This window comes from Panthera leo, chromosome F2, assembly GCF_018350215.1.
Source record: "Panthera leo isolate Ple1 chromosome F2, P.leo_Ple1_pat1.1, whole genome shotgun sequence".
NCBI classification, from domain to species: domain Eukaryota; kingdom Metazoa; phylum Chordata; class Mammalia; order Carnivora; family Felidae; genus Panthera; species Panthera leo.
The window spans coordinates 67,895,910-67,915,842 of NC_056695.1; the positions used below are offsets into that span (position 1 = coordinate 67,895,910).

Consider the following 19,933-nt stretch of genomic DNA (forward strand, 5'->3'; position numbering starts at 1 on the left):
AGGGAGACACGGAATCTGAAACAGGCTCCAGGCTCTGAGCTGTCAGCACAGAGCCCGACGCGGGGCTCGAACTCACGGACAGCGAGATCATGACCTGAGCCGGAGTCAGACGCTCAACAGACCGAGCCACCCAGGCGCCCCAATTTTCACATTTTCGATGACTGATAATTGTACTTTCCTGTGAACGTAGATGGTTTGGGGGCAAGAGAACAGAATCAGAATCAATCAAAAGACATACTGTGGAATAATTTACTTCTTGGAATATGACCTCTCTCATCTTGCATTTTGGTAAATAGCTTTTGTGCAGAAGTGGAGCAGAGACTATATGATAGAATGACACGCAGTGCAACATGGCTCCCTTCTGGACGATTAGTAATTCGATCAAGGACCAGGTTGTCGCCTTCCAAAATATTTGCCTTTAGGGGCCTCTGGGTGGCTCAGTTGGGTAAGCGTCCGACTTCAGCTCAGGTCATGATCTCACAGTCTGTGAGTTTCAGCCCTACATCGGGCTCTGTGCTGACAGCTCAGAGCCTGGAGCCTGCTTTGGATTCTGTGTCTCCCTCTCTCTGTCTCTGCCCCTCCCCTACTCATGCTCTGTCTCTCCCTGTCTCTCAAAAATGAATAAACGTTAAAAATTTAAAAAAATATATTTGCCTTCAAAACAGTCTTCACCATTTTCATCTTACTGTCAATTTATGTCTAAGTGTAGTCAAAGCACTGTCTTGTTTCAGCAACTGGTCATTCAGTGAATACTTACTAAGTTCTTGCACCTTGCCTGACTCACTGAAAATAGCAAGACAAATAAGGCAGAGCTCCTTTCCTTCAGGAATTCAGTGTGGGAGGAAGATAGACAAGTAAACAAATGATTACAGCATGTACAAAGACCCTTTGGGTGCTGAAGGAGAAATCAGTCTCTGCTCTGGGGCTTCACCGAGGAAGTACCTGAATCGTGTATTGAAGAGTGGTCAGGGATTGGTCAGGAGAGGGGCTATCAGAGGTGCACAACAGCATGGCAAGTGTGGATGGACGGTGACCAGTTTGGGGTGCATATGGCGGATGGGACCAAGGTGGGGAGCAGTAGGACCCGAAGATGCTCTGGGCCGGCTAATGAAGTCTTGTCGTGTGTAGGAGGCCGTGCTCTTAGAAAGACAAGTACCTGGAGTAGGAGGACTAGAATGGGGAGAGACTGAGGCAGAGAGATGAATAAAGAACTTTTTGCAATATTCTACACAGGAAATGCTAGGGACTTGAATTAGGACAGCAGCAGTGAGAACAGAGAGGAGGAAAGAGCGTGAAGGTAGTTTAAAGACAGAGATTGGAAAGGGTGTATGAAAAATCTCACGTACTGTCTTGGGTACCTGTAAGAGGGTACTTACAACCCTCTAAAATAAGAATACATAAATGAGCCCACATGGGATTTCTCACCTTCTGACCTGTGCTGGCTTCTTCCTCTGCTATGGATCTACAGAATTGAGAGTTGTAGACCCTCTGAGTGCCGGCTAGTCAGAGTTTTCCTGTCATGTGTTGTGTAGTTAAATTGCCCAGAACAAAGAAATGGAATGTGTGCATTGGATTTTCTGATTTCACTTGGTGACCTAGAGAAGATCGTTAAACCTCATCCTCTAAGAAGTACTAAATGCAAGTACAGAGTCTGGGGAAGTTTTCGGTGTTTATTGGCTTGGAATGGATACTGTATGACCAGATCTTGACTGATTGGTTTTTGTTCCACCCGTAGAAGGCACCGGGTTCTGTTATTTTAAAACCTTCATATTTTGACAATACTTAAATAAATGGAGGCAAATGACTCCATGATGTCAGCTGAGGACAAAGGGTATGTCTGAAACAACAATAGACAATTAACAGGCGTGTGGTAACGTGAAAGGGTCCATCTTGCTAAACGTGAGCTCATTTGGGGGTGCCTGGCTGGCTCATCAGAGGAGCATGAGACTCTTGATCTCGGGTCCTGAGTTTGAGCCCCACGTTGGGTGTAGAGATTACTTGAATTGAAAAAAATAAATAGGGACGCCTGGGTGGCTCCGTCAGTTAAGCATCAGACTTCGGCTCAGGTCGTGATCTCGCGGTCCGTGGGTTCGAGCCCCACATCAGGCTCTGTGCTGACCTCTCAGAGCCTGGAGCCTGCTTGGGATGCTGTCTCCCTCTCTCTCTGCCCCTCCCCCGCTCACACTCTGTGCGTGTGTCTCTCTCTCAAAAATAAGCATTAAAAAAATAATAAATAAATATTTTTTTTAAATGTCAGCTCGTTTGGAAGAAATAATCCGAAACTCTTCGCTCAGTTTACTTTCAGGGTCTTGGGAGAGTGTGTCGAAAGAGCCGTGGAAGTGAAAGCGGGCAGCAAATTGAAGATGTTGATAGTGCTGTGTCAGCTAACAACAAGTGGGCTCATTTAGACCTCACTCCGCCCTGGGGCATGGAAGGGCTTGTCCCATTTAGAATCCTGGGTTGGACAGTCTTCTTGTTTCTCTTTGGGTGATTCCATAGCACATCATTTTTATGTTTAATTGAGCATATATGTGGGCACACACCCCCTCCATGCTAACTCTGTGGGAATTCTGAGTAACAATATGAACAATCATAACAGCGTTTATTGATCACCTGCTATTTGCCAGACACCATTCTAAGAACCTTTCATAGATTAACTCATTTATTCCTCATACAGCTCCATGAAGTAGATACGATTATTAGCTCCATTTGACAGCTGAGGGGATTGAAGCAAAGAAAGATAAAGTAACTTGCCCAAGAGCACCAGCCGATAAAGTGATGGAACCAGGATTCGAACCCAGGAAGGCTGTCTCCAGAGCCCATGTACCTAATTATAGTAGTTCCCTCTTGTTAAAACACCTCCCTAAAGAACCTGGCTCAGTCAGAACTTCTTTTCATTATTATTATTTTAAAAACGTTTGTAATGTTTTATTTACTTCTGAGAAAGAGAGAGTGAGCAGGGGACGGGCAGAGAGGTGGCGGGGGACAGGATCCAAAGCAGGCTCTGCACTGACAGCAGCGAGCCCGACACAGGGCTCAAACTCACAAACTGTGAGATCGTGACCTGAGCTGAAGTTCGCCACTCAACCGACTGAGCCACCCAGGCGCCCCTGGTCGTCACTTTCTCCTTGAGGTTCATCTTGGTTCCTCACCCCACCTTCAGAGATACTTTGCATACTTTGCAAAAACACATTTATTATTTCACATTTATTATCATTACGTTCATTGCACAGATAAGTATTTGTAACCTTCTCCCCTAGCAGGCCCGATCTTCATACTCTTTGTATCTACGCCTGGCATCTGGGTGGTCTTTGGCAAAGAGCGGGTGTTCCATAAACGGGACTTGTGTGGAGTTGGCTTGACTGGGACACACAGTGCTTGTCCTCAAGGAGCTTTCAGTGTACCTGGAAAAGAATTTCCATCTGTGGGAAACAACTGAATAATGAAGAAGTTTAAACTAAGGATACGGCACAGGCAACAGGTGTTCTCGGATTTCAAAGAAGGGATCAGTTGGATTGACGGCTTCTCCGGCTACATAGAATCTACATGAGTAGACAGATCATAGCTGAGAAAAGGAAGAACACTAATCAGATTGTTGACCTGAGGTGGCTGTGAATGAAATGCTCCTATTTAAGGGAGAGCAGAGTCGCACCAGCAAATATGCATAATCCTCACAGACCGCTTTGCACTCTGTCTCTATCGTCCCATGTGACTGAGCCCCCGGAGGGCAAGGACTTTTTTTGCCAATGGCAGGGATAGTAGCTGGCACATAGCAGTAAAAGTATGATAAGTTAACGTTTATTGGATCCTTATTACATTCTAGCCAGTGCCCTGATCGAATGGTACTAGCTCAATCTCTGCTTATTGAAAATTCGTTTGTTGACTTTTGCCATCCTGTGAAGGTTAATGACATCTAGGGAATCTTTAATTCTGTAGGCCCTCTCTGGACATGATCTTAATTCTGCAAAAGCTGCACAACACACAGCAGAGTCTGAGCCCGCACCAGAGACTAGTGGAGACTAGGAATCGGCTTGTTCGGCGGCAGGCTGGCCCAGCATTCAGGACGGGCCGCCGGTCTCTGGAAGAAAGAGATACAGTGGTGGACAACCAACAGCACAGTGGAGCGGACCTCAAAACGATACACGTGCCCTTAATTCCAAGCCAAAGGGACTGAGCCCGCTGACCCGCTTCTTTTCCTACTTAAGAGTCTAAGATATGTTCACAGGTGGGGCCGCTGGTAGACCCAGCCGTAGGTTACTTAGTAGGAGAAACAAGGCAGGCATTGGCATAAACACATACTGCAGAAACTATGCAGTTGGAAACTCTGTAACTAGATAGCCGTAGCGTTTCGGACTGCAACTCCGTGTTCTTTTACACATTAGGGAGGCCCCCACATCTCCCCTGTACCAGCTCAGCCCGTCCAAATACGCTGTCTGGAATAGCAAGCAAAAGAAATCTGGACAGTGCAATAATCATTTCGAGCAGACAGTAAATATTTGCGAAGTATTTTCTTCAGATGCTGCTAACTTGCAAGAGAAAAGTACTTTTAGAAAAATGTTCAGGCTTAATTGAAAAAGCACACAGTAATCAACTTTTTTTTCCCAGCTGGCATAAAACTGTCTTACTGGTAGCCAAATTTGGGATGCCTGAAGACAGACAAATGACTAATACCAGGGCTGTGTGTGGCCAGGACCAAATGTATTTTCTTACCACAAGACCATGTCTGGACTCTCCTTTATAATTACCACACGGCCTACTATAATTGTAAAACTTATATTTACTTCCTGCATTTGACATGTAATTCAGGGTCCCAGGCCGCACCCTGAGCCAGAGTGAAGTCCTCTCTGTTACTTGCTTAAAAGCTGTAAAACCATTATTGTGTGAGGATGTGTGTGTGTGTGTGTGTGTGTGTTACCATGTATGTTAAATACATGAAGTACATCCTTATGAAAAATATGCCCACTCTTGCCTTGTCAGATGAAGCACTTTACTAATCAGACGTTTATTGAACACCTACTCCTCCATGCCAAGGACACTTAGACTCTAGGAAACATGAGTGAACAAGACAACAAAGTCCCCGCTTTCCTGGAAGAGAACGGGGGAGGGGGGGAGGGACATACCAGAAAGCAGTACTTTGCGGATACGTGCAGTGCATAGTCACAACCGTGTCATGTGACAGAGCACGCTTGGGTGGCCTCTTTTAGCTCGGGACATTAGAGAAGGCCTCTCCAGAGAGATAACATTTAAATTGACATTTTAAAATGACAAGAAGGAGTAGGAAAAGCAAAGATCAGGAGAAGGAACATTCCAGTCAGGTTAGTGTATAGACCCAAAGATGGGAAAGAGTGTGGCATGTTCCAGAAACAGAGAAAAGACCAGTGTGAGTCAAGCGTGGTGGGTGAGAGGGAGACGGGTCAGGGAGGTTGGCTGTGAGCGCCACTCATAAGAAGCGTGCACGGGAGCATTGCGACCCTGGTCAAGGCGGAGATTCTAGGCAGGAGGCTACGGCAGAGGTCTGGGCGGGAGGCCATGGTGGTTTGGACCGGGGTGTAGTAGAAATCGAGAGAAGGGGCTAGATTTAGATTTAGGGAGTGGAGTTTAGAACCAATCAACAGAACTTGCCAATGGTTCAGATGTGAGGAACGAAGGAAAATGAGTCAGTAAGAATAATACCGGTAGCATCTAGAAGGATGATGGCTGACTGGGGCAGGCCGAAGACAGGGCTGCTTAGCTCCTCACTCCCCGTCAGAACTAACCATGAACCCACATCTAGGGGTTCAACAGTGTGCCCTCCCTACCCCCTAACTTTACATCACTAGGGAATATTCATAGACTTTTGGAATTCCTCGATTGTTGACTTAATTACTACCTCAAGCATTTCCACGGCTTCTCTTTCCTTTTCATGTTCATTTTATGACATCCGAAGAAGTCACATTCGAGTTACTACCTCATACCTGGACACATCCCTGCTGGGTACTCTGTCAAAAGTGTTAGGGGCGCCTGGGTAGCTCAGTTGATTAAGCATCCGACTCTTGATTTCGGCTCAGGTCATGATCTCACAGTTTGTGAGTTTGAGCCCTATGTCAGGCTCTGCATAAAAAATTAAAAAAAATTAAAAAAATGTTTTTTTTAAGTTTTATCTTTGGATCCGCGAAATTAGTGTGACTGATATTTATTGCCAGATGTGACCTTTTGTTAGCACATTGTAGATCCCGACATTAATATCACTTTCTATAAATAAAGATTTCGGGTGAGGAAATGTTCTATCTCAAGAGAAGTTTAGCTCTTGAGAATCTTTCTCTTTTTAGACTCTCAGGCCGTGGGCTATTACTCACCGCATGGCATTCTTCCTCAGTCTTACTTTTGTTACCTTCTTTCGTGATCACGGATGTTGATAGCCCACCTACAGTTTCTGAGTTCCCCACTCAGCCTTCCTTAGTGGTCGGCATTGCATTTGAGTTGTGCTTTCTTGCTTCCTCTACCTTTTGAAATTTAAAAATAGAAAATAGAAAACAAACCCACAGTCTTTCACATTGGCTGAATTCTGTTATTCATCTCACAGATTTTCTGATGAATTCCACAGTATAACATATACGGTCAGAAATCCGTTGTCAGTTCGGAATGAGCCCTGTAAGAAATGGACAAAGGGGGACCTTAATTTTGACTACCCAGCACATAATCAGAAATTGGCAGTAGCTGCCCACAGGAGGAGGCTTTGGAGAGTGAATTAAAGAGACAGAATGTTCTTAGCTCTGCTTCTAGACTTTTCTTCTTACTTCTCCAACTTTCCTGAGCCATTGTGAGCAATCACTGGGTTGAGAAAGGACTCCTCTAGGAGTCTAACTCCTGCTCCGTGAATACCAGCAGGTCCTGGGAGACCCAAAAACCCTTCATTGGCCCCATCCCACATCACAGCAAACATACGAAAGTAGGGCAGCCTCCACATTAAATATAATTTTATTGCTGACAAAATTTTTAAAAAAGATTTTCATGGTTTTGCTTTGGAAATAGGTTGGTTACAAGTGGCTTATTATTGTCTATTTATCAGAAATTATTTTAGCATACTTGGGAATTATGAAGTTAAAACCTAAATCCAGCCTGCATATTGCTTCCAAATGAAATATTTTTGATTGCCAAGTCAGCAATTAACGAAGTTAACCTAACATTACATTTTGTAGACCTTTATCATTTATTAATTCAGCTTTGTAGTTAGCCTGTTGTGAAGCCAACAAATAGTTTTCAAGGTCTCAGACATTTTTACAGCCCTTGAAAAGTTAGAAGGCCCCGGGCTCCGTACGGTTAAAAATGCTCTGCCCGGGAAGTCCTAAGCTCTGAGGTCTCCACTCTTGCCTTCCTCAAGGAATGAGAGCTGCTTTCAGGGACATTTCTCTAGGAAAGTGCAAGCTGGCATACAAATAACAGTAGTCTCCTAAAACAAGGTGAAACCCCTACAAAAAAAAAAAAAAACAACCAGTAACTGGAGGCAGAATCCCTGGGTGGCAGCCATTATTTCACTGGGTGACCTTGAACAAGCACTCTGTGGCCCTTTTCCTGCCCCCAGTAGTACTTTTCTGGACAGACACGCCATCTGGCAGAGGTAGGAGGCTAGGGCCATCAGTTCTAGGAACTGAACGACGTGCAGGACCATCCTAACCTGAGACAAGGGTTTCCCTCACACCGTGAAAACAAAGCAATTTTCAATGTCGGTGTTATTTTGCCAGAGTGAAGAAGGAAGGGAAGGAAGAAGAGAGTAAGGACAGGAAAGGGAGCAGGGGTATGGGGGGCAGGGGAGGAGGAAGGAAGGCACCATCAACACTTGTGTTTAAAGAGCTATTGATCTTTGATGTTTGTGCAAAATGACGTCTCCCTTCTCCAGAAAGAAAAGCTTTCACACGAGAGACTTAGTCTCATTATCCTGTTCAGAAGCCATCCAACATCTCAGTGAGGGGCAAGCGTGACGAAATGAACAGAACATAGATTTCAGAATCAAATAAGCTATCCAAAGGCAGCCCTGCCAGGCATGTGTTCAGCAGTTCTCAAAGTGTGGGCCAGGGACCCCTAGGGTTCTCTGAGAGCTTTCTGGGTACCCATGAGGTCAAAACTGTCTTCATAATAATACTAAGATGTCACTTGTCTTTTTCACTATCTTTCCGTAAGTGTATTTTTCCAGAGGCTGCACAACGTGATACCACGACAGACTAGATGCATACACACATATCAAAGGCTAACTATCTTGTCTTAAGCCAAACATTAAAGATATTTTCAAAAATGTAAAAACAATGCCACCTTTTATCTCTAACCCTTTTTTTGTTGTTCTGGAAAATGTAATGACTTAAGTTGTGTTTGTTTAAGTAATCTCTACACCCAACGTGAGGCTCGAACTTATGACCCCAAAATCAAGAGTCACATGCTCCCCCCCCAACTGAGCCAGCCAGCCGCCCCTGGAGTTGCTTTTTGTTTTAATGAATTAATAAATGCATGTTTTTTAAACCCTCAGTCTTAATATCTACTATGGCAAATATTGATAACTATAACCCCAAAGAAATTTTGGGGGGTCCTCGATAATTTCTAAAAGTATAAAAGTGTTCTAAGACCAAAAGGTTTGAGAACCCCTGAGCTACCTAGCAGTAGTAACCATTTATTATTGAGTGTCTCCTTGTGCCAGGGGCTGTGCAAAGCATACTACATTCTTCGCCTCTTTTAACCTTTTCACCAGAGCCATAAAGTAAAGGCTTTCAAAAAAGATCTTGCCAGCCCAAGGTCCCTCAGCTGGAAGTGCAAGAGATAACCAGGTCCTTCTGACTCCAAAGCCACACTCTTGATTACTGGACAGTACTCCCTCAGAAATTAATTCTCTCATTTTGAAAAAGCTATTTCACTGCTCTCAATCTGTTTCCTGATCAAACATGGGCAGAATCCTACCTACCCTGCAGGATTCTTTCAAGAGCCAAAGAGTTAACGTGCATCCAAGTGCCCAGCAAGGTTCCCAGCAGACACTGGGAAACAGTTAACCTCCTTCTTTCCGTTCCTTCCTGTCCTTGGCACACTGTTAGACCAACGAGGCTCAGCGACTTCCCTTTTTCCCTCTAGATGGTCTTCAAGCCGACAGAGAGGTTGATGGAACAGAAGGAGTTGATGAAGATATGATTGTGACCCAGAGCCAGACCAACTTCATCTGCCCCATTACACAGGTACCGTCTCCTCCTCCTTCCCAGAAAGACAAAGAGGCAAAAGACTCCTGTTTGCTTTCTAACTTGATCTTACATCCAGGGTAAGGAGGGACGAAAGGAGAGTGATGAGGTCCAAGAGGATAGGTCCAAGACTTTTCAGGCAACCATGCCCTGAGGGATCAAGGAAGAAATTCTTGACCCATAGGCCAACTGACATCGGAGCCATGCACGGTCTCCCTGCCTTTTCCTCTGTGGCCATCTGCCCTAACAATTATCTAAAGCCATGAGATGGGGAGCTTAAACATAGGAAGCCCCAAGATGAGGAAAAAACAGTGCCAAATAATTCGGTGACTTGGAGAAGTTACTGGAAGTGGCTCATTGTCATTCCTAAAAGCTGAATGTCTCCTTGATTGCAGGTGGAAATGAAGAAACCGGTGAAAAATAAAGTGTGTGGCCACACCTATGAAGAGGAAGCCATTGTTCGCATGATTGAGTCCAAGCACAGGCGGAAGAAAAAGGCCTGGTGAGTCGATGCAGGAAGGGAAGTGAGCCTTCCCAGTGGTGGTCAGTCAGAGGTGGTATGCTCACGCTAGAGGAAAAGATACTTAAATGTTCCCCCCGCTAAAGCCCGTTCACCTCCCTCAGAGTATAAACATGGAAGCTGGCTTTCTGGAAAAACAATACATGACGGAAAAATTAGTAGTCTGTTCAGGAAGAAGCTAAAGAAATTTCAGCCACACCTTCGAAACAGGAGAGAAAGGACTCGGGTGGAATGTTCATCATTAAATAATAGGAATTTTTATGAAATGGTGCTATAGCCTGAAAAAAAAAACAAAGGAGAACTCTGATACTAAAAGATTTCTTTTTCCCATTCCGTGTATACTCACCCAAGAAAGAATGGCAGTTTTGGGGGGGGGGGGGTGTTTGTTTGTTTGTTTGTTTTGCATCCTGCAGTACAGGTAATTTGTTTAAAATGTTCTGAGATAAGATTTGTATCCAGAGGTCTGAGCAAGATTTAATTGTCAGGGAAAACCTTTCTCATCTTTAATTACTTAAATAGCTTCCCAAAAGGTTCAAGTGAATTTTGGGGTCACTTCCGTGAGAATTTTTTTCTTAATTGGAATGTTGGGAGAATCTTCCTCTTACACCTGTTTTATATATATATTTCTACCCCCCACCTGCCCATTCCTACCCCTCTGGCGCTCAACCTGGGAGGACCATGGCTGTGTTCCTGTGACAGTATGGAATCCTGAGTTGGCCCAACTAGCTATAATTCAGTTTGGCATTTCTTGTGCTCTTATCACAGGTTTGTCCTAGGAATGGAATTGCAGGTGTGACCAGGTCTCAGTGGACTTTTGATAACAGTCACTTTGAAGTGTAGCTCCCTTCTCCATCACCCAGAAATTTGCTGGTCCAGACCCAGAATTGGAATTCCCCACCACTCCTCCTGTGGGTGTGGACTCAGAGATAGGGTATTTGAGACTGTACATAATCTTGATGGTCACTAAGTCAAGTCATTTACCCTATTTACTCTAGAAGAATGGCCTACCGGTTGCAAAATTAAGAGCATTCGAGTACATTTTTGAGTCCCAGTCGAGACGTTGTATTTCCCTAGTCAACCTTCCAGATTCCCTGTGAATATAATTTCCTTTTGCTTCTGAACGTCTGAGCCTTCCCTTTCTGCTGACTTTTTTTTCTGTGTTCGTTCTCGGAAAAACAAACTGTTAGTTTGTTAAAATGACAATTGCTAAGAACAGATATTCCCAGATAGTCCCATTTCACAGCTCGTCTGTCTTGAAGTTTGTGATCTTCGCCCCGAGTCAGATGCGGGAAGGGCGGGCACTGATAGCAACGTGCGTTTCTCATGAGCCTCTGGACTGGGATAGTGACTACAAGACCCAGATCTTCTTAATTACCTATTTGACTTTCTAGCATCCTTTGGCTTTTTTTTTTCCTTCGAGGTATACGTGCTATCTGAGCACTTGAGTAACATTTGTCATTTAGAAAAGTTTCTTTTTTCTGTCATACCTCTCTATAACTTAGGGCAAATTCTGCAGATCCTCATAGCTTAATAATAACAGTTAAATCCAAGTGGAAGGAATGCGGGAGAGTTACAGAGAAGGTACTGTTTTGACTGGGCCTTGAAAAAATGAGAAGGATTTCAGTTTTGTGTTTTAATTTATTTTTGAGAGAGAGAGTGTGAGCAGGGGAGGGGCAGAGAGAGGGTGGGGACAGAGGATCCAAAGCAGGCCCAGCGCAGGGCTCGAACTGTGAGGTCGTGAGCTGAGCCAAAGTCAGACGCTCAACCGACTGAGCCACCCGAGCGCCTCAAATGAGAAGGACGTCGGACAGTGGTGAAGAGTCCTTCTAGCCAAGAGGCCTGCCCCGTTCAGAGCCTGTTCTCCTTGGTGATCAGAAGGAGCGGTTGTAGTTACTGTATGTTTGAGGGAAAAATAGAAGGATCCCGTGGACAATAACCCTGAGGAGAGTGGTATAAAGATTCCCTTAGAGGCGTCAAAGGTTGGGATTTCATTAGTTTCCTCGTCTATAAACTGGTGCTAATAGTTGTAATGGCCTCACTGGTATGTTTGAAATTTGAGGAAGATCTGTGTGAAGTACTTGAAAGCCCCTGGTCCACGGCAAGACTCGGAAGACACCATCACCGCCAACCGCCATCGTTGTTGCCATTATTCTAGAGGCACGAGACAACATTGCAGGGTTTTGAGGGAATAAGGTGAGTCAAGCTGGAGTTTAGGAAGTCACTCCAGTACAGTTCAAGGGATGGATTTAAAAGGCGTGGGGTAACGATGTCAGTGAGGATGCCTTTGCAGGAGATTAAGTTACGGTGATGGGAGCCTGACTGAGGCAAGAGTCACAGGTATCAGGGAACGAGAATGGGGCCATCGTGGAGGCACAGCTGGCAGGATTTGGCAACTGAGAGTCGAAGGGAGGAAGGAGTGGAGGGTGACTGTCGATTCTAAACCCGGTGTCCAGGGGCGCCTGGGTGGCTCAGTCGGTTGAGCGTCCGACTTCGGCTCAGGTCGTGATCTGGCGGTCTGTGAGTTCGAGCCCCTCGTGGGGCTCTGTGTTGACAGCTCAGAGCCTGGAGCCCGCTTCAGATTCTGTGTCTCCCTCTCTCTCTGCCCCTCCCTCACTCATGCTCTGTCTCTCTCTGTCTCAGAAATAAATAAACATTAAAAAATAAAAAATTTAAAAAAATAAATGAATAAACCCGGTGTCCAGAAGCGGTGGAGGGGGCTGGGGGTCATTAGCCAACTGAGAGGGCGGGAGTGCGGAACACATCTAGGAAGGATTGTGAGAGGCACAGTTGGGGGTCATGCTGACCTTGAAGTCCTAGCAACACAGCCATTTGGAAGTGTCCAGGGGGTGCAGAACACGTGGCGTTTTGGACCAAGGAGAGAGCTCTGAGCTCGAGATGTCGTTGTGAGGTTATTGGTACAGAGGAGCCCAACCCCAGAGGGGCAGCTCGGGGCACGTGACAGCTGACTGAGAGCAAGGACAGGACCGTGACCTGGCTCCGGGCAGCGCCAGGCCAGCCCTGCTCTGCCCGCCTCACCCCCCTCAGCACCCGCCTCGGGGCCCCCACATGGACCTTCAGAAAGGCGCTTCCCTCGTTAATGAAGAGACAGCCCGAGGAAGAAGACCCCAGTGAAGCCGTCTGAGACGTAGCCAGGCGAGAGAGGAAGAAGATGGGGGGGCTGCTTATCGCGGGAGCAGCAGATCACCACTGCCGGGCCTCTTCATCACCTACTCCAGAGCTTCCTGAGTGAGCATGAAGTAATGTCATTTCCCATGATGCATGTGAGCGTGACGAGCAGTTCTGGGTCCCCTTTGTTTAAAAATGCCTGTGACACATCCAGTTTGAGACATCTCAGTTCTCCCTCCTAGATGGTTCTAGTTACGTCTTGTTAGACTGCAGTTCCAGTCCATTTCCTTACTGGGCGCCGACTGAAGCTTCCTGCCCATGCTTCGGTCTCTGGAAAGACCCCTCTCCACCGGCTCGAGTAGGAATAAAATTGTGGCGACTGTAGCCCTCACGAAATACAGCAGTTAAAACTGTTTCCTGAATAAGTGGGCTGGGTGTGTTCTTACTGACAAAGCCGCCTTGTGAGTCTCATATTAATAACATATTTCCAGTGTTCCACAGTCATTTCTTTTCCTTCTTTGTGAAAGAACAGGAACCGTGTTTAACAAACAGTCACACTGAACAGCATGTAGAATAAAACCAAATTGACTGGGACTGTGTCGTTGAAGGGCCTCTCTCTCTCTCTCCATTGGCCCACAGGGCATTTCGCCTCCCAGGGCCTCAATTTCTCACCTGCAGAGTAGAAATGACAGTAACGTCTCATGGAATTTTAGGATGAAAGAAGCAGCGGAGAAATTCCAGTCTAGATCTGGACCAGGACATTTCTTGGCAGTGGAGAAGCAAACCACTTAAGAGAAGGCTCCTTTTGAACTACAGAACGCTAAACAAACAGCAGTCAGGTTATAAAGGTCGAGAACGTCCGTGTTATTACTTACCTCACTGCTCGGTGACACATTATTTGAGACTCAGAGGATGTAGGACAGAGCTACTCGGCGTGTTTAGGTACGATGGGAATCCATCCCACTCAGACTTCCAGAGATATCCATAGACCTCTTTTAGAGCTGAATTGGACCCTGGAATTCTCGGGACCCAGATCCAAGAGTTCACAAGACTCAGAATCTTGTACCTTTGAGCTGAGACTGAGGCCAGGGGTCCCTGCCGCCTTCTGGGACCCCTGAGACCCGTGCTCTGTTTGTTCAGTAGACACTTGCACGTCTGCCCACTGCTCTGGTGGCGTCTTCTGCCCTCAGTGACCCGAGTTCAGGACCCAGCCTCTCCTTTGAGGCCGGTAGGTCTGACTTCTGCACAGCAATGACGCGAGAACTTGGGATTGCGTATTGCCACACTTGGCTTGCTCACCAGGATGTCCTGGGGATTAATGAACTAATGCTTCTGTAGAGTGTTATTTCTCCAGAGAAGGAGTGCCCTGATTCAGTATCATGTCATTATGGCCTCATCTTACCCTTCGTAGCTAAAAAACTTGTGTTTGTTTATTCGAGATGGGGTGAGAAACAAGGTTCTCCTCCAGGAAGTCTCCCTGAGCCCTCATTCATGCTGGGCGGAATGCCCTCATTCATCCTGGGCGGAATGCCCTCATTCATCCTGCCACAGTACCCCGTGCACCGTGGCCCGCCCGTGGCCCGCCAGCATCGTGGGCTACCTCCTCTCCAGGGGCTTCTTGGGAGCTGAAGCCATGGACGAGGGCAGAAACCGTGTGGCATCCGAGCCAGTTCCATAACCCTCATCATACATTATCCTACTTACCTCTCACGGCGACCCTACGTTCTGTCTCATCTTCATGGAAGAAGAAACTGGGGCACAGGAAGTAAAGCCACTTGCCCAGAGGGTCACAACCAGTAGACTCGAGCCCACGTCTCTTTCACTCTTGAGCCTGTATTTGTATCAAGAGGCCATCAGTTCCCCCTTGGGAGGGCTTTTTGGTTAATGCCTCTGTGCCCAGAGTCGATCCCCTCAGTGACGTCAGAATTCTGTTTGACATAGGTCACCCTGGGCTCCATCCATTGTCCTTCGAGAAGAATGTGCCTGCGGGCTCAGCAATGAGCGTGCAGTTGACCCCATCAGACGTTCTCAGAGTCCTCGCACTCCCCCACAGGGCCCCTGATGTCACCAGAAGTCCTCCCCACCTCAGCCTCCCCTTCCCCCTCCACGCTTATTCATCATCTGGCTGTAGGTGCTAGAGATTCGGTTCTAGGAAGTGGGAAGAGACCCAGGCCCACCGTGACAGTACGTGTCCGCCAGGCTGGTCAGTATGAAGTGAGGGTGACCCCGGCACATGTCGTCTGAGTGTGTGGCGAAAGTGTCTATATCCTCATAATCTCAGCTGTTGGCTGTCACGGTTGACGAAACAGTTCACTTTGGGAAACCAGTGTGAGACCTTTCTCAAGTGCCCCCAGTCCTTACTCTAACACAGAGCCAAGTCTCCAGAAGGAGGCATCCCTGGGCAGATCACCCCGGTCCTCTGTCCTGCGAGGGCCTTTTTATAGTCACGTTTTAGCGCACGGACCTGCCCCTGTGGGGCTCATTTCAGTATTTTTAAAAATAAATATTGTTAGCAAGCATATTGTCCATTACACTTCTTTGTCCCTTCTTATATAAAGACGCCTTGGTCCAGAAAGCACAAGCCCAGAAGATGTTTCTCCTTCACGTTGAAAAGCTGGGCTTCCTACCACTGGACAAATGAGTTCCCGCAATCAACTTTCTTCCCCTTCTGGTTTATGTCTTTCGTCTTGTATTTGTTATTTTCGCTCTTGTCTTGTAGCTGTTATTTTGTGTCTTAATATACCTGTGCTTTTCGGAGAGTTGTCTCAGGCCACTGGGCTGGAGCTCTGCGTGGGCAGGAACCTACATTTGTATTTCACAGTTGGGTGCTTAGAACCTAGCACAGGATGGACCACACAGAAGGTCAAATGCATGCACGAATGTGCAGCAGGTATACAGTAGGTGTACGCAAGAGACCGAGAGCTCAGCAAGTTTAAAATGTATGGAAGAGAGGTGCCTGGATGGCTCAGTTGGTTGTGTGTCCAGCTGTTGATTTCGGCTCAGGTCATGATCCCGGATGGTGGGTGGGATTCTCTCTCTCCCTGCCTCTGCCCCTCTACCCCACTCGCTCGCTCGCTCTCTAAAATAAAAAATAAATTTAAAATCAATTTTAAAAAAAGCAAAATGTATCAGAAGTATGATGATCAGGGATGCTAGGCACCGAGTTGCCTTTAGCCCTGGGAAATAGGAATTCTGCCCCCACTTCAGATCTGAGGGAATAGAGGCTCAGAATGCTAGTAGGTGTTGGCCAGATTCAAAACTGGGTCACCCTAAGTCCAGACAGAAGAAACCAGGTGACTTCATGCAGCCCACTGCCCCCAGAGGAGACCACATCTAAACACAGCCATGGCGTCAAGCACCTCCCCCTCCGTGGGTGACTCACGCGCTGATTTCTTCAGCCACAGCTTTTCCCCTGAGTCTCCACCAACCCACGCAGTCTCCCTCCGGGAGGGACTAGTGGGCATTTCGGAGGGAATATATGCCAACCGGGGTCTCCTAGATCCATCCCCATCCCCAGCCTGGTTTTCCAGTTGTTCTCTTTAGAGATAAAGGGCACCGCCAGTTGCCCATGGGGCAGGGGAGGGGGGCAGACTCTGACGAAGCTCAGCCCTTCTTTTCCCTTACACTCTGCCTCTGACCCAACAGCGAGTCCTACAGGTTCTGTGTCCGCTTCTGCCCTGAAGCTGGCCACTGCCACCAGCCTCGGCCACACCGCCCTCTCGCCCGGACTGCCCAGGGCCCTCCTGTTTTCCTGTTTCCACTCTGCTTGTCTTCTACATTAAGCAGCCAGAGCCATGCTTTCTAAACATAAACCAAGTGGCATCCCTCCCCGATCTCAGACTCTCAAATTCTCTTCATATTTCACATAAAATCTAGGGGTGCCTGGTCTGACTTCGGCCCAGGTCACGATCTCACAGTTTGTGGGTTTGAGCCCTGCGTCAGGCTCTGTGCTGACAGCTCGGAGCCTGGAACCTGCTTCCAGGTCTGTGTCTCCTTCTCTCTGCCCCTCCCCCACTTGTATGCGCTCTCTCTCTCTCCCTCCCCCCCCCCCTCTTAAAAGTAAACATTTTTTTAAAAACACATAAAAAATAAAATCCAAAGGCCCCCTGACCCTCCGACCTCCTCTCCAAATGCCCTCCCTCTATCCCCCGGTGTTTCAGCCATATTGACCTTGCTTTTTCACTCCAGGCCACCAAGCTGCTGCCTCCTAGGCTCCTGCCTCTGCCTGGGCCACACACAGCACTTGTTCTCGATAAGACCTGCTCAGTGAGGCTTGCCCTGACCCAGCTAGAGAAGCCTCACCCCGCACTCTCCCCTTGACCTTGCTTCCTTTCCTTCAGAGCACTTAACGTGAATAAACGTATAGCCAGCACTCTTTGGTGACTTATCGGTTATCTGTGTCCCCACTGGAAGGTGGGCCCTGCTTGGCCATGGCCTGTGCCCCCAGCACCTGGCCTGGCTCCAGTAGGCACTCGGGGAATAAATGAGTGAGTTTGCATCAGTCCTGATTTCTCAGACATGCTCCTTTGGGGTAAAACGTCTTCACTGAAATACGCATATGTGAGAGAAGCTCATGCTGAAGGCCTCAAGTTAAGTGATCTTCTTCTCCTTTCCAGTTGCCCCAAAATTGGCTGTAGCCACACAGATGTGAGAATGTCAGACCTCATCCAGGATGAAGCACTTAGAAGGGCCATCGAGAGCCACAGCAAGAAGAAAACTCGTCACTCCGAGTAGGACAAACACACCTCCCTACAGGGATGTCTGCAGCCTACCTCCTACCCCAGCCATCTGGAGAGAGCGGTGCTTGTCAGAGCACTTCGACTGGCTGCAAAGTATACTTTGTTGGGGTAAAACTCGAAGGTTTTAAGTGTAATCGGAAGCATTTTTCTATGTCACAACAAAACTTCAAGCATACTATATTGTTTATTTTTGAGTGTCCTGTAATTTGAAATAAACCTTTGGTTACCTGCGGCGTGCCCTATCCGTGCACCCCCCGGTGTGTAAACTGTTCCAATGGTGCAGGCATGGTGGGGCCAGGCCTTTCTATTCCTAATATTTCCGACTGTTTTTTTATTATAGTTTTAACTGAACAACGTCTTTCAAAGGATATTGACGGGGAAACATGTAGAAACATCCCAGGTGCAAGCATTTTCTATCAGCATCATAAATAACAGCCTGAGGTTCTAAAGCAAATTTACTTTGTCTACTGACAGTTCCAAATATGTAAATGCTTTTATTTGTCATTCTGACCAGCCCAGAACGCTCCGGTAACAGGCTTATCAGGGCAATGGTAGTTGATGCCCTTAATGGAAACTTCGCCACAGCCCTCTGAGAGCCTAAAGTATCGTCAGAAGCAACCACATCCTGACGGTCTCTGCCTCGCTCCGTAGCTCTCATGCCCCTGGGCCTTGGGGTTTTCAACCATGAAGTGGAGATGCGAAGCGAAATGTTCTCTGGTGTCCCTTTGGCCCTGAAAGTCTGTGGACTGAGGAGGACCGGCCAGGTCTTTAAATTGAGTATCTTCGGATATACTCGAATTGTGTGAAGAGTGCTAATCTATTAATAATTTCCGTAGCAACCTTTTATCAACCAGTTACACAAGGAAACCAAGAAACGTTAACAATTGCTAACATTTATTGGACACTTACTGTGTTCCAGGTGCTGTTCCAAGGTGACCTATCTATGTTCACTCCTGTAGTCTTCACTGCCTGATGAGAGAGGTACACTTACTATTCCCACTTTACAGATAAGTCCAACAAGGCACAGAGAGGTGAAGGAGCCCGTGGAAGGCCACAGAGCTCGTAAGTGGCTGAGCTGGGACAAGACCTCAGGTAGCCCTAGTCCCAGAGTCTGAATTCTTAATCCTGTACTCTCCTCCTCCCTATTGGTTTATTTAGATCTAAAAATCTATTCAAAGCCCACATTTAAAACATGAAGCTTCTGTAAATAAACAAGCATATCCATGCATCTATGCAAAGAAGTTCATTAACCGGAGTTAACGTCTACTAGGCAGCGAAGGCCATAAAATAACGCATAGTTGAGTTCAAATGCCTAGTCTAAATGGCAGAGTTAATTTTGAAAACACGTGCATGGAATTCAGAAAGGAGGATGACATTCGGTTGTCTACAAACCAAGTCAATTTGAATTTCTTAAGCTGCTTCGTCTGAATCAGACTTCCTGAGGAAATGATTATGTTTTAAGCCAGAACAAACAGACTTTTCATGGAATGTGGTTCTTTTGTGAAATACTTTGTTTCCTAAACAGATAGCGACAAGCATGAAATACTTGCCCAAGATTTGATTTGTGTTTTCCCCGACTCTTTCTAAAGAGAATTCCAGAATATTGGTGTGGACACCAGTATCCGTTCGAAAAATGCCAAATAACACCATTCCGCTGTGGAAGAGGTGCAGCCTTTCGTATCTTGTGAGGTTTCTTTCCTTCTTTTTTAGTCTTCAGAAGCTATGTTTCATGAATTTGTCTAGCCGATTAAACAATTTGAAGTTTTATATAGAATTTATTTTCATCTTTGAAGATTTGCCATTTGGTTGTCCTAACATATTTGTTAAATTTCTGTTGCAAGCGTTTTCCAAAAAAGTGAAACCTTTTCTTCAATGAACTCGTATTGCTCGTTAAAAGGGGAACAGCTCTAGTCGAGAGGAGTTTCTATCCCCTTCTGCCAGGGCCGCCCCAGAGTCCTACGTGAGATCACCCAAGGCCCTGCAGGTGACATTTGAAAACCCTACAAGACATTGTAGCTAAATCAATTTTTTCCCATATGTGACATTTCAGACTTAGACCACTGTATGCACATGACCTCTTTTTAAAAATGCTAGTTCCTTGGGGCACCTGGGTGGCTCAGTCGATTAAGCGCCCGGCTTTGGCTCAGGTCATACATTATCTTGCAGTGCATGAGTTCGAGCCCCGTGTCGGGCTCTGTGCTGACAACTCAGAGCCTGGAGCCTGCTTCAGATTCTGTGTCTCGTCTCCCTCTCTCTCTGCCCCTCCCCCACTCGCACACGCTCTCTTTCTCTCTCTCAAAAATAAATAAACATTAAAAAAAAGACTTTTTTTAAATGCTAGTTCCTCGAGGGGCGCC

The 19,933-nt window shown here is 46.6% G+C and overlaps 1 protein-coding gene across 2 annotated transcripts in view; it reads left to right on the forward strand.

Moving 5' to 3' along the window:
- NSMCE2 (NSE2 (MMS21) homolog, SMC5-SMC6 complex SUMO ligase) overlaps nucleotides 1–19,296 on the forward strand; it is a 216,537-nt gene extending 197,241 nt beyond the window's left edge. For both annotated transcript variants that reach the window (XM_042923803.1, XM_042923804.1), the window contains 3 exons: nucleotides 9,091–9,191; nucleotides 9,587–9,693; nucleotides 17,454–19,296. In XM_042923803.1, coding sequence (XP_042779737.1) covers nucleotides 9,091–9,191; nucleotides 9,587–9,693; nucleotides 17,454–17,571 — 326 coding nt within the window. In that variant the 3' untranslated portion in view covers nucleotides 17,572–19,296. The remainder of the gene's footprint in view (nucleotides 1–9,090; nucleotides 9,192–9,586; nucleotides 9,694–17,453) is intronic.
- Nucleotides 19,297–19,933: the final 637 nt, after the last annotated feature.